Here is a 13,453-nt window from a genome sequence, read left to right as displayed (position 1 = left end):
TGGGGGCTCTCACTGCGGAATGCGGAAATTGAGTACCGGCAACCATTCTATTCTATTTAGCCTGTTGCTGCTATCATGCACATTTGCACCCTCATGATATTGTGATAAAGTTACTTAAAACCAGCATATCCCTGCTGTATTGTTTGTTGATTATTTCATTTTACCATAATGCTTGGTTGTTACTGTTACATTTATACGTCCAATTGGTGGGTGGTATACTCTCATCAAGCCAACCGTCGTCATCAAAGCGTCGTTGTCTGTCACCTCCCCCCTTTATGTCTCCCATGCCATGACAAGACCATATCCAATTCTCTAACCGTGTATGAAAAAACCTATCTCTCTTGATCGTGAAAATCATTTCCAGAATCGCCACCACTTTCTCTCCTCCCCGGGTTGTCCCCTCCTCCTCAAGACCGTCTCGTCGCGGCCGTGGATGCGCCAGAAGTAGACTGGCACGCCGGCCACGACGAATGAGACGACGGCCACGGTCTGGAACGGCTGGGCAAAGACGGCGCGGCTGAGGAGGAACAAGCTCACGCAGCAAAAGATGATGGGCGTTGTGATCCATGTCTTGTAGGGTCGCTCAAGCTGCGGCTCGCGCACGCGTAGCACGATGAGACCTAGCACCGTGAGGAAGTAGAAGGTGTAGCCCGCTACGCCGTAGAATGTGACCAAGGTGCTAAACTCGCCGACGATGACATAGCCCGTAGTCAAGACGGCATTCAGCACGAGCGCGTAAATAGGGGTATAGAACAACCCCGTGTCTTCATCGCCGAAAGCACGGCTCAGCTTGCGTGAGAACCAGCTTCGTGTGCGCTGCGTGCTGAGACTGTTCTCATTTTCATTTCCGACACCGATACGGCCAAAGATGGAGGGAATGTAACCTTCCTTGCCAGCAACGTAGGCAAGACGGCTTGAGGTGAATGTGGACGAGTTGAGAGCACCGAAGCAGCTGGCGCTGACGATGAGCGCAAGGATGAGAGCGCCAACGGAACCAAAGACTTGGGAACCAAACATGACGGCCACAGTGTTGGCGCCATCCATGCTCTCAAGGGGAAGAACCAGGAAGTAGGCCATGTTGGCGAGGACATAGCAGAGGATAACCAGTGGCATGGCGGTATGGATAACCCTGGGCAGGTCTCGAGTAGGGTTTCGAAACTCGCCAACCACATAGTTTGTCTATATCATGTCAGTCGCTGAAGTTGTAAAGAGCAGTCTGTTACTCACGTTATCCCATCCATCATAGGCCCAGAGACCGGCATAGAGCGCCAATGCCCAAGCAGACATGTCCGTCGACGTATTGTCAAACAACTCGTGGGCCTTCCACTCGACGTTCGACTTGCCCTTGAGTGTCTTGCCCGTGATGGCAACCACGACACCCGTGATGGTGACACCTAACAGGGCGACAAACTTCATGAACATGAGCATATCGTTTAGGCGCGTTCCGAGCCGTGTCGAGACGCAGTTCAGAAACGTCACAGCAACGAGACCCACGAGCGCGACCGCCTTGTTGATCCAGGGGCTGATGTGTTCAGCATCAGCGCCAATGAAGGCGCGCACCAAGTACTCGCCCATGATGATGGCAATGATGGCAGCACTGCCGGGCTTGAGCACCAACATGGCCACCCATGTAAAGAGGAAGCCCGACAACTCGCCAAACGTCTTGGCGAGATACACCTGGGCACCGCCATTCAGAGGGATCGCTCCACCAAGCTCAGCGTACGATGCGGCGCCTGTCCACGCGAGCACACCTGCAATGACCCAGACAACCAAGGCAGCGCCCGGCGAGCCGACTCGAGCGCTCACCGAGCCCGGAGACGAAAAGATACCAGAACCGATGATGAGTCCGACTATCAGCGACAACCCGTTGAGGTAGGTCAAGGTCTTGTGCTTCTCCAACGATCCTCCTCCCAACCCACCGTTCGGCCGTGCCGTCGACGTGGGAGCCCCAATGGGCGCGTACCCGCCGGCGCCGGCCGTCGAGCTCAGCGGGAACATGTTGGCGGCAAAGTCAAAGGCGGACGACACCGAGTAGGACCGGTGCATCCTCCCGGCTGGGTTGGCGCTGTCGAGGGGGTCGTCCTGCTCGAGCGACAACCTCCGCGACGACGATATGCTGGGTCGCGACGACATCTCCGAGACGCCATCTTCGTTGCCCTGGCTCGAGCTGGCGAGCGATGCGAGTTCGAGCGAGTCTCGTGTATGCGACGGGAGCCCGTACGGCGCCATTGTTACTTGCTGGTGGTGGTCGTGCTCCTCTCTGTCGCTCTCGTCCTTCGCTTCGTCTCTCGGCGGCCTCTGGTCCTCAATCGACCGTCCAAGAGTATTCGCAATCAGACGGTATTTTCGCTAGCAGCGATGAAACATAGCGGTCGCGCAGACGTCTTGGAGGGGATTCGTAAACGAAAACAGACTTTGGGCGCCAGGTGACGTAGATGTCCGGAATGGTTTTTGATGGGTGTCAGGAACTTTCGAGTCTCTGTGGCGGTCGGTGTATTGATTGAAGCGTGTAGAGTCGTGAATTGGTCGTAAAGATTAAAAAATCAGTAAAAGGAAGGATATAATATTTCGTGTCGTCAATGATTGCTCGTCAGATTTAATTCAGCACCAAAAGGGGGCATCGCGCGTGTTGCATGAACAAGACAAAGACAATCCAAATAGGAGAGGCTTCAAAGTCTTAGGATCTCACTTAGCTCTGGCTTAGGCTGGGTCCCCTAACGCTATGGAACTTGCAACCCGCGTATTGACGCTCGCTCACTCGTTCCCGCTCGTATCCACTAGTTGACTGCACCGCCACAGTTCCGATTACATAACCAAGGTGGCTCCCTCCCAACCTCAAGCCTGAGCGACCTGCATCCTGCAACGTTCAAACCATCAGCGCTATGGCTTCGGACGATTATACCGCCGTCGGTGGCGGCGGCGCCTTGAAGCTCAAGGGGTCCAAGGTGCATAAGAAGAAAAAGAAGCGAGACAAGAAGACGGATCTGGAGAAAAACCTCGACACCGGAAAGAGAGAGGGTCCGGATCCAGACAAGAAGAAGGAGGTGGATGATGAGCCTCGCGATGAAGAAGATGACAGGCCTGAGGTGCAAAAAACCGAGGCTGAGAAGCGCCACGACGAAATAAAGAAGAAGAGGGTAAGTTCTTTCTCTCTCCCACCTGCATCAAACTTTTGCTAACATGCTCAATTCGCAGCTCCTCCAGCTCGCTGAGTCTTCAGGCTCTAGACCCGAACTTCTCAAGACTCACAAGGAACGCGTCGAAGAGCTCAACACCTACCTTTCCAGACTAAGCGAGCATCACGACATGCCGAGAATCGGCCCAGGCTGAAGAGGCATTGGGTTACTGCATTGGGGGGGGGCAAGAATTCATACATACATCATCACAGAGCAGGCGTTTTTGGTATACCCTCATTTTATACAATCAACTTTTGATGCACATGTTCTTGTCCTTTTCATCTTTCATAAACATCGGATGAAAACCAGTGACGTCCCTGACGTTGTAGGCCTCCGTCTGGGCTGTGCGTTGGCCCGGAATGACCGTCACCCATGAGCCGATGTCCATGCCCAAAGGCTATTTCTAAACCCCTGCCCTTGACACGACCCAACTCCATCTTGTAAAATTTTAAAATCCGGCCAAGCAAAAATGTCAGTTTCACTTAAACGAATACCAGACTTGATCCCTGAGGTGCGTGACAAAACGCCAATCTCTTTGTACCCGCTTAATGTACTATGCACTCTACTACATGCGATTCTCATGTCGACAAATATGCTAGGCGCCATTAATGATCCCAGTCCTCCAAGATACAACCGTACGTGGATGCTCTTGTCTAATCAAAAACCCCCTTGTCCAATCTGCCTGAGCGTCTGATTCCGCTCCCAGTCTATTACCATATCATTTTGTTCCCGTATGTAGAAAGAAGACCGTCAAATTCATAAGGTGGACCCCGCCGTGTTTAGACAAACGACTTGGCACCGGTTGGGGTGACTGGTCAAAGTAACTCGTAACACCGGGGTCCTCGTGTTTTCGTCCGTCCGTCGCGTGGTCCGGGGCCGTATTCGGCTTGGCTTACAGAAGCATCAGACCGCCAAACAGCATGCCAACAACCGCCGAGATGACACCGCCGACCGAGGCCGAAGATCGGGGAGCGGCGTTCTGGAGGTCGGGGCTTCCGCTGGCGGTGGCTTCGGCCGAGGGGACAACCTCCACCCAAGAGGTGGAAGTCATGGTGGTGACACCGCCGTCCTCGAGAGTAGAGGTGAAGGTCTGGGGCACAGCGCTCGAGGTTCGCCTGGTGCCGGTTCCGGTGATGGTGCTTCGGGTAGTCGTGGGCCTCTCAGTGGCTGAAGTCTCCTGGTCATCGTCTGCGTTCATGTTAGCATACTTGTATGAAACGTATGTACTAGTGCTAAGCGCGGTCTCGAGTCAACATGCACGTGGTCCATCAAGCTCAGTATAGCGATGATCGGGTATCTGGCGCACTTGCGAAGGCTGTGGATTCGGGTGGTCAGGGTGTCGAAGGATGGCACGAAACACAATAACGCAGCAGGTTTTGGGATTTGGATCCGCATCGGAATCTTCGCAAAGAAACCCGATGCTGGCAGTCCGTCCCACATACCGGTGGTTGTCGATGTCTCTGTTTCCTCTGGAGGCTCGGAGGATGTTGTCTCTGCCTCTTCGGTGGACTCAGACGCTGACCCAGTGGCGGACTCAGACGTTGATTCATCGGCGGACTCAGAGGAAGCAGTTGTGGCATCAAAAGCAGTAGTCTCAACAGCAGTGGTGGTGTCAGGGGCGGTAGAACGAGCAGTCTCACCCGAGGAAGCCGTCTCAGACGGCAGGGAAGTAAAAGAAGAATCATCAGGCAGAGTAGTTTGCGGTTCAGACGTACTGGCAGCAGTGGAGGTTGCAGTTGCAGCACTAGGAGCAGAGGACTCGGACGTTGGAGCACTTGGAGAAGAGGGAGAAGTCTTGGAAGTCTCCTCCTCCGAATCAGACGTACCGGTAGCAGTGGGCTCGGAATCCTCAGTCGACTCGGGTTCCTCAGTCGACTTGGGTTCCTCAGTTGTCGACTTTCGCGTAGGAGCCGCAGTCGTCTCGGCTTCGGACTCGGTGGGTTCCTGGGTCTCCGAGGCAGAGGGTTCCTCGGAAGCGGTGTCCTGGGCAGAGGTGGGATTGTCTGTTGACGTGTCAGGGGCAGGTTCACTGGGTTCTGAGCTCGCGGGCTCGGCTGAGGAGGGCTCACTCGTCTGGGTGTTGGAGGGGGCTGAAGTTGGTTCCCTGGTGGCTGAGGGCTGCGAAGTAGGTTCTTGGGTAGGCTCCTCAGTAGATTCTTGAGTAGGCCCCTGGGTAGGCTCCTGGGTTGACTCTTGGGTAGGCTCCTGCGTAGGCTCCTGAGTAGATTCCTGCGTAGGTTCCTGTGTGGGCTTTGTAGGTTGCTCAGAGGGTCCGGTGGCCGAGGGCTGCTCCGAAGTACCCTGGGTAGGCTCGGTGGCCTGGTTTGTGTCGCTTGGTCCAGGAGTGTTCTGGCGTTTGACCATCAAGGCAATGGACTCGGACAGGTTAGGCCTGTGAGAGTTCATGCCGTGCTTGTCCATGGCATCACCATGACCATGACGGAGATGGCCAGGGCACATGCTCATGTTGGTGGCATGTCCAACAACACCGAGTCCAACACCAAGCAGACAGCAGACGGCAAAACCAACCAAAACCTTGCGGGCTGGGGAGATCCTTCGTCGTTGGGGTTGGGTAGGCTCCGAGTCCTGGAGTAGGGCTTCTTTGTCAGACATGATCCTCTCTTCTCTGTCAGTGCTCAACAGTCCGGCCTCCATGTTGTAGTCGTTCTTGTGCGATGCCATGATGATGATGAGTGTCGAGGAGGCTTGAGGTGAGGGTGGTGGTTGAGTTTTGTAAGTTGACACAAGGAGGAAGAGAGGAGGCTGAGATCAAGCTTGGCAGATATGCAAAGCACGTCTAGTGTCCAAGGATAGGTACAGTATCCAGGAAGATGCAGTGACCAAAATGGGTGGACAGGTTTTGGGTTTGTGTCGTGGGCCGGAACGAGAAACGACTGGCTGGAAGCAGGTGGTGAGAGGTTGAGGAGGCGAATGCCAGGCCGTGAGTGGTGACTGGAGACGGCAAGCTAAATAAGGGACCCAAGAATCTGCAGGCGACAGCTGGCGAGAGGGGGCTGATTCCCTTTATCGATGATGAAAGAGTCGTGGGCCAAGCAAATGGGAGGTGGCTCTAGTGTCTTGCAAGTGCGGGTGCGGGTGCTCAAGGGAGGAGAAGCACGGAGCAGCAGCAGACAGACAGGGCACAGGGCAGAAGCTGGTGATGCGAGAGTGAGGGAAGTAAAACGACGGAAAGCGAATAGCGTGCCGCCAGCCGGTAAACAGTAGACAGTCGATGGAGGCGCTGCTTGGAAATGTGCACCAAAGGGGTGAGGTGAGTGCGGGTGTAGGTGGAGGCCCGAGAACGAGGTGGAGGACGAGGTGGAGAGAGTCCGCGACGGTGTAACACGAGGAGCTGAGTCGAGCTGGAAGCCGTGGGCAAGTGGGAGGCTCGGAAGAGAGACAAGACAGGACAGCCCAGGACAGAGTTTGGTGTTAAATGCAAGCCCGTGATGCTGGATCGCTCATGGATGGTGGGGATCCGTCCACTAAAGTCCCGAGAGCTAAACTATGGCTGGTCAAAGGAGGCTGAGCTGCAGACGACGACCTTTCTGACTGTTTGCCGGGTGGTGGCAAAGCAAAGAAAGGGCAGGGCACACACGGGAAGCCGGTCGATGGTGTTGGCGATACAAATCCCATGTTTCTTTTTTCGGGATGGAGGGAACCGCATGCAGTTTTAACAACAGCCACCCCGGCTCTAGAGACACCTAGCGCCCTTGTCGGCCTGTCAGGTCCCACCGGCTGCGTTCTCCGTCCACTGGAAGACAGCTTCCACGACGTGCCCAGGGAGCCTGGCAAGCCTGGCCCTGGCCTGGACTGGAAGGGAGGATGGGTGACAGTGGGGTTTAGGCGCTGAGAGGCGGCTCGACCAGGCCAGTCTAGCCCCGGAGCACGCCTTGAGCGTCAACCGGTGTCAGCAAGGAGGCGCTGGCTGGCACTCGCTGGCGCCGTCTGGCTGGCTGATCCGATGTAAGGCGCTGATATCTGGCGTTCCTGACGCGCCGGCTGTTTAAAAGCAATGGCTGAGAATTCAAGTTCCTGAGACTTGTTTCTCACTTCCCCGTGGAAACTCGGGATAAGTTTCAGCCTCTGTCTGGCGTCAATAACCGCTGGCTCGCAACGGCGTCGCCCGCTGCTGCTCACGATAGTTGCTATCCCCACGCAAAGATCGAGAATCTTGGAATCCGCCTTGGCGGACGGACCAGTAACATGATCCTCTGCGTACGTACCGTTTATTACGCGTTGCTCCGCTGCTTCTGCTGCTGCCTCTGCAATCGGTTGCAGGGTTATTTTTGTCGGGAGCACCGCTACGCTGCCACCGCTATCGGGTCTTCCACCCCTTCCTTGGCCCTCGTTGCCCAGCAGGCGCTTCTCAATCGGACGCCCCCAGAGTGACGCCAGGCGCCGACCTTCTGGAGCTTTGTGATGTCACTGCGGGTGCGACGACAAACGGACGGACATGGGCGTGGGCACGGGGCCGTGATGCTTGGCTTCGTATTCCCAGAAAAGAAAACGTTGACCGAGTGAGCGAGCCCACACGATCCAGTTGACACGAGACGGAGCAATCGTCTCCATGACTGACGGCCTGCATTCCTCTGGGCCGACAGAGCCCCCTTCGACGTTGCAGTCCCCGTGCCAGAGGCACACGAAGACGCCGACAGGTTCCAGCACCTCATGCCAGGCAGGAAATACGAGAAAATCGGCAGAAAAAGTCGGGCATCGGAGGCGTAAGCGAGTAAGCGATCGGGCCCAAGTCATTGGTTCCAGCCAGCCAGAGCGTCCTTCTTTGGTCTCCGTCGCCCCGTTCCCCGGCCCCTGTCTGACCCACGTTGTTAGCCCCTTGTTCCCTACCCCTGTCTTACCTGTCGTCTTTACAGCTTTCGTTATCCAACCCCCTTCGATTTGTTGATCTTGTCTCGCTGAGCGGCACGAATGTGTTGGTGACTGTCAACAGAAAACGTTTTCAAATCACAACATTTGGCCCAGCTTGGCCATCACTCGTCATAATACCCATATAGACTGTCGACTTTGCCAACTCGAACATCAATCCCGACCATAACCAGGATGAACGGTGATTCTTGGCCTTATCTGATACGCGGAGATGTGCGTGATGACATGACAGGTGACGAGGTGTAACGTTTTTGTCAACGCCGAGCTCGACAACTGCGTCTGAATGTCTGGATCTCTGACACTCCAATGGCTGCGATCATTTCCTAAACTCCTCCCAGCCATCAAAATCCGAGGTAAAAGACCGTCAATCCTTGCAACACCATGAGAGCCGCTCACGTTGATCTTAATTTGGTGCTTCTTGCTCGTGTAGGTGCACACGTTGCTGCTACAACTGCACATCAGTTCATCCGCCTGTTGAGCCCCGTGGAGCACTGGATCCGCCCGGCGTGTCCGTGCAAGCGGAAGCAGATTCAGTATGCCAAGGAGACATGATGCGGCCGCCGGATCTGGCGGCTCATCGACAAGAGCGATTTAGCGAACAATGACACTGGCCGCGTAGCACGCCCAAGGAAAAAGCTGGTCCGGCGTCTTGAGGCTCGGTCGATGCTAGGGTCGTATCGTGAATAAGCTCCACGCGGTCTTGGTCACCTTTCTTCTTGTCCCGAGGGTGCGAGGTTGGCTTGCCCTCCTTGTCTCTCCTGCCACCCAATACGGACAGCTCTGGAGCAGAACATAAAGAATGGTTGTAGCTCGGGGTGCTGCCGTTGCAGCCAACTCAATGCTGCTGTGACAATTGCTGTTGCAGTTGACGCAGGCCGCCATCTTGGTCAACCCCAGGCTCAGCCTGAAACTCCAACCCCTCTCTGACAGAATAGACTTGATGGAGTCTTTGTCCGTTTCGGTCTGTAAGCAACTTGTGCCTACAATACATAAGCTATTGCCCGCCACCAAACACACTTTCTCAATCGTCAAACACGCCAATGCAGTTGTACGAGCCGAGGCGCAATCATTGGCCTGCATGATGCGAATGGTGGCCAAAAGAGAGACATGGCCGCCTCTGCTGAAAAACTGCAACTAGTCCCGCAACTCAATTGTCGCCGTACTCCATCTTGAAGTCTCAGAAACGTGCAGGAGGTGGTGTCGAGAATCTTGCCCCTCGACCGGCGCGTGTCTCTCTAATGTCAGGCCTGATCATTTCTTTGTTGACTTGGTGAGAACGGTACGTAGCAGCAACACCTTTGTCCTCACCTGATGCCACACTGGGAGCTCTGTGGCAGCTCTGGCCAGGCCATAGGTGGGCCAGCATCACTGGACGCCGGGATGGCCTCGGGCTGGGGCTGACGTGTCTGACGTGTCACGGTTGTTGATAGATGCGGCCTCGTGCTGCAGCTGCATCAATCCGAGATGCAGCCATCACAAGATGTTACCAACCCGGGGAGGCGGTATCGAGAGAGCCTGCCGCTCAGCGTCAAGTCGCTCGGGAAGGATTCTGTTCGTTGGTGCTGATCTGGGATGGGCGCGGGGAGTGACTCTGGCGCGTGCATCCACTGGTCGATCGTCGTCTATATTTATCCCAGCGGGGACGACATTCGAGGTCCAGCCCTCAGTGGTTCCATCTCAGCCTGGAAGTGTGACCTTGACTGGGCCGTTGAGGGGATTCGTCCCAACCATACTTGAGAGAAGAACTGGTGCATCTCTGTGTAAAAGAAAAGATGGGAGATGGTCGGTGTTACTGCCACATCTGTTCGGATGGCACCTTCTTCAACCATGAAACTATTTAGACGGGTGAGGAAATAGGACGAATTAGACAGCAGAAGAGCAAAGAAGATCTAACCCCTCTTTGATAATTTGAATTATATAGGTACCAAGAGATGCCTTGCTTTATTTCCCACCTTGGCTAGGTAGGAAGCTATTGGTGTCTCCTTGACCTGCGTGCCATTGAAAGCTGAGCTCGATTCACGTGACGTTTCGTGTGGCTTTTGTGTGCTGGCTCAACAAGTGAGGCAATGCGTTGAATTTCTTGGCTCTCGATCGAAGAGATGAAGCTCCTCTTACCGAGGAAGTTAAAAAAAAAAAAAAAAAAAAAAAGAAATTTTACCACGAGGCTCGGAATAAAGAGCCATGTGCTAGGGCATAAACTAGACCTGCTAGATTACCAAATTGAGCGTCTTTTGCGTGTCATGATACTCAGAGTTCATGAGGCTGTCGATCCTCAGCCACTATCGCGCGTTCGTGGCTTGTGCCCCTGGCTGCGGCTGACTGATGCCAAAGGCTGACGAAACATATGGTCGCCCGACGGAGAAGGCCACTTTCACATGATGACGGCTGTTCAAGCTTCTCTTCCATGTCAACCAAAACCGTCGGTGTGGGAACGTGCTCCGATTGTCAAGCCGCTGACTCGGATAATCTCCAATTCAATTCATATTCGTTCTAACCAAGTTACCCTCCCTGCGACGAGCCCTCCACGTCCTTATTTGATGCGCCTGCGCACCCCTACCATCTTCAATGATACCGCTGCGTCCTCAACAGCCTCGTCATGACAGAGCATCTTAGTCCCGAGTCGCTGAATTCCCTCGACCCCGATGAGCAATCCAGCTTGAGAGTGCGCTCGCGATCTCCTCATCCATATCATCACCAGAATACCGACCTCCCGCACCTGTCGGATCGATTCTCCCTACGTAACCGCCAAGCGCAATCGACTGGGAGTGGTGACGACGCCCAGTTTGAGCCGTCCAGCACAGCATGGCCCCCTCTCCCCAGGGATTCACCCCAAACGAGTGACAGCGGCTCCGAAGCTGATGATGAACACTTCTGGAAAGGGCTACCAGCGCCCAAGACGAATCTACACAAAGGATTGAGGGGTCTCAATGAGCCGCTTTCTGGATCCTCAACGCCCTTGCCCTCACCAGCAGCGCTGGACGGCCATGCTGTTCGCGCGGTGGAAAAGGCGCTCACCCCTGTCGATACACCAGAGTCACGACGCTTACTTGAAGCTCTTCGACGACGAAGACGAGTGATTGCGCGACGAATAACTGAAGCAGGCATTGTCCTGGCGTTGGGTCTCATGGTAGCTTCGAACCCTCAAGTATCGGGACTCCTTCATATTTGGGGAAAGGGTATGTGCGCTATGCTTTGTGCGAATCGGATACTGACACACTTCAGACATACTCTTTCTTGCCATTTCTTACACCGGACTACTCATCCTCTACCCTCTCCGAGTCGTAGCATGGGGCTACCGTAACCATTCTCCCACTCACCCAATCCCTCTCGAACTTCCCGCGCATTTCGACCCCGCGCCACTACTATATCCTCCGGCAATCACCCTTTTCGTATCTCTCCTTGTTTCTTCCAATAACCCGGCTGGAGTTCTCCCGAACCTTGTACTCAGTCTCTGTTCCATCCCTCAGAGCGTCATCCCAAAGGTCAACCCTTACGCCACCTATGATGTGATAGCGTGGGGGATATCTTGCCTTCCATTGATCTGGAGCCCGCGACAGCGCGAGATTTTCGAAGTCGAGAATCCGGACAGTTTTATATCTGAGGAAACGGCCGTCTTGTTGTATCCTCTACACCAATCATTATGCGTGGTGCTGCATCACCTTACTACCACGAGTCTCTTGACGGCTGAGCTCCAGCTGCTGTCAATTGCACTCATTAATGTGTTACTTCTGGCTTCATCACCGCAGATCCAGATCCTCAAAGCCCTGCTCTGGGGAGGTGGCCTCAGTTTACTTGTCTTCTGCGGCCCTGTCATAAGATGGGGAATTGCTCTGGCCAGAGTCCCCAAATGGCGATTTCGCAGGGCATCAGTCTCTCAAAGCCCTCCTCTGTGGAAGTCACTGGCTCAAGCATTCTCATTGCGTCGGATGAGGAATGAGCTACTGAGGACGAACTTTGAGGAGACAGTATATGACACGGTCGGCTCATCCGAGGATGAGGCGGGGCCCCTGTTTAGGAAGCCTACAAGAGTCAAGACTTTTGGACCAAGTTATCCTGTGACAGCGGATGCTGACAGTGTTCCGTCATCTCCCACGGCTGGCGACGACGCCTTCGCCAATGGCACTTCCTTTGTCCGAAGACATACTCTGTCACACATGGACCATATCGTTCGACGTAATGCCACGCATACTCCTTCAGGGCGCAAGAAACGGGCAACCTCAATGTCTGTTCGACCCTTTTTCAAGCTCACCCAAGAGCAGGCTACATTGAGGAAGTGGCTGTATGCAGGATATGTCTACGCCTGCATCCTGACCATCATCTTGGTTGGTATCCGCACATATGTCCAGAAATTTGCCCTGGCCGGCAACGAGCCCATCGGCTGGGCTCTGGGATACCTCTTCGGAGATCTACCTTGGTTTAGATACCAAGTGGTTATGGCCAATCTTGAACGGTGGATCTGTCTGCCGTCGCGATCAGAATCAGAGCCAGAAAAGCAATGCCACTTTGGCTGGGTGCAGCATGTTCGCCATGACGACTTTGGCGAGGCAAACACCCGGCTCTTGCTGAGCGTTTACTGGTTGGGCATCTTGATTGTCGGCCTGATCATTGTCTTCCGTCTGAAGGATATCTACGAGGTTGACACACGGCGGAAGGTGTTTCACTTTATGATGGTGGGTATGTTTCTCCCTGCAACTTACGTCGACCCGACCTACGCGGCTCTGGCTCTCTCTTTGATCTTGGCCGTCTTTTTGATACTGGATCTTCTGAGAGCAAGCCAGCTTCCTCCGCTTTCGAAACCGATAGCGTCGTTCCTTGCTCCGTACGTGGATGGAAGAGATTTCCGCGGCCCTGTTGTCATTTCGCACATCTTCCTACTCATCGGATGTGCTATCCCCCTCTGGCTTGCTCTCGCCTCGATCTCGAGGACTGGATCCGGCTATCTCGCAGGTTGGGAGGTGCCAACACGTGAAGTCAGCATGGTGTCTGGCGTTATTTGCGTGGGCCTCGGAGACGCAGCTGCCTCCCTCATCGGCCGCCGCTACGGTCACCGGAAGTGGCTTTGGGGCGGCGGAAAGAGTCTGGAGGGCAGTGTTGCATTTGCCATAGCCGTATTTGCTGGCTTGGCTGCTGCCAGCATCTGGTTGAAGGTTGGCGGCTGGCCCGCAACGAGTGAGCAAGCTGGTGTTTTCGCCAGTGCACGGAATTCAGCAATGTGCGCTTCGATGGCGAGCCTTACGGAAGCCGTACTGACGGGCGGCAACGACAACGTCATTGTACCAGTGGTCCTTTGGACATGCGTAAAAAGCCTCGGTATTTGATACAGTGGTGACGGCGTTTGGCGATGGTCCTTTGGTCGGATGGGGAAAATAGATGAGAGGGACGGCAGGCGG

General features: G+C 54.7%; 4 protein-coding genes across 4 annotated transcripts; 2 read left to right on the top strand and 2 right to left on the bottom strand.

Annotated features, from left to right (window-relative positions):
• Positions 1-354: 354 nt before the first annotated feature.
• On the bottom strand, positions 355-2,229 carry NCS57_01147600 (uncharacterized protein; the record flags this gene model as incomplete). Its single annotated transcript, XM_053061191.1, has 2 exons — positions 355-1,179; positions 1,228-2,229. The coding sequence occupies 2 exons, from the start codon at positions 2,227-2,229 to the stop codon at positions 355-357; spliced, it is 1,827 nt and encodes a 608-aa protein (XP_052909577.1).
• Positions 2,230-2,861: 632 nt separating this feature from the next.
• NCS57_01147500 (uncharacterized protein) lies at positions 2,862-3,330 on the top strand (the record flags this gene model as incomplete). Its single annotated transcript, XM_053061190.1, has 2 exons — positions 2,862-3,137; positions 3,196-3,330. The coding sequence occupies exons 1-2, from the start codon at positions 2,883-2,885 to the stop codon at positions 3,328-3,330; spliced, it is 390 nt and encodes a 129-aa protein (XP_052909576.1). The 5' UTR covers positions 2,862-2,882.
• A 738-nt stretch (positions 3,331-4,068) lies between these two features.
• On the bottom strand, positions 4,069-5,858 carry NCS57_01147400 (uncharacterized protein; the record flags this gene model as incomplete). The annotated part of the gene is made up of 2 exons (XM_053061189.1): positions 4,069-4,364; positions 4,619-5,858. 2 exons carry the CDS (start codon positions 5,856-5,858, stop codon positions 4,069-4,071), a joined length of 1,536 nt encoding a protein of 511 aa, XP_052909575.1.
• A 4,801-nt stretch (positions 5,859-10,659) lies between these two features.
• On the top strand, positions 10,660-13,381 carry NCS57_01147300 (uncharacterized protein; the record flags this gene model as incomplete). Its single annotated transcript, XM_053061188.1, has 2 exons — positions 10,660-11,239; positions 11,286-13,381. The coding sequence occupies 2 exons, from the start codon at positions 10,660-10,662 to the stop codon at positions 13,379-13,381; spliced, it is 2,676 nt and encodes an 891-aa protein (XP_052909574.1).
• Positions 13,382-13,453: the final 72 nt, after the last annotated feature.

Source organism: Fusarium keratoplasticum, chromosome 9 (assembly GCF_025433545.1).
Source record: "Fusarium keratoplasticum isolate Fu6.1 chromosome 9, whole genome shotgun sequence".
Classification (NCBI taxonomy): domain Eukaryota; kingdom Fungi; phylum Ascomycota; class Sordariomycetes; order Hypocreales; family Nectriaceae; genus Fusarium; species Fusarium keratoplasticum.
This window is presented reverse-complemented; position numbering and strand designations above follow the sequence as displayed.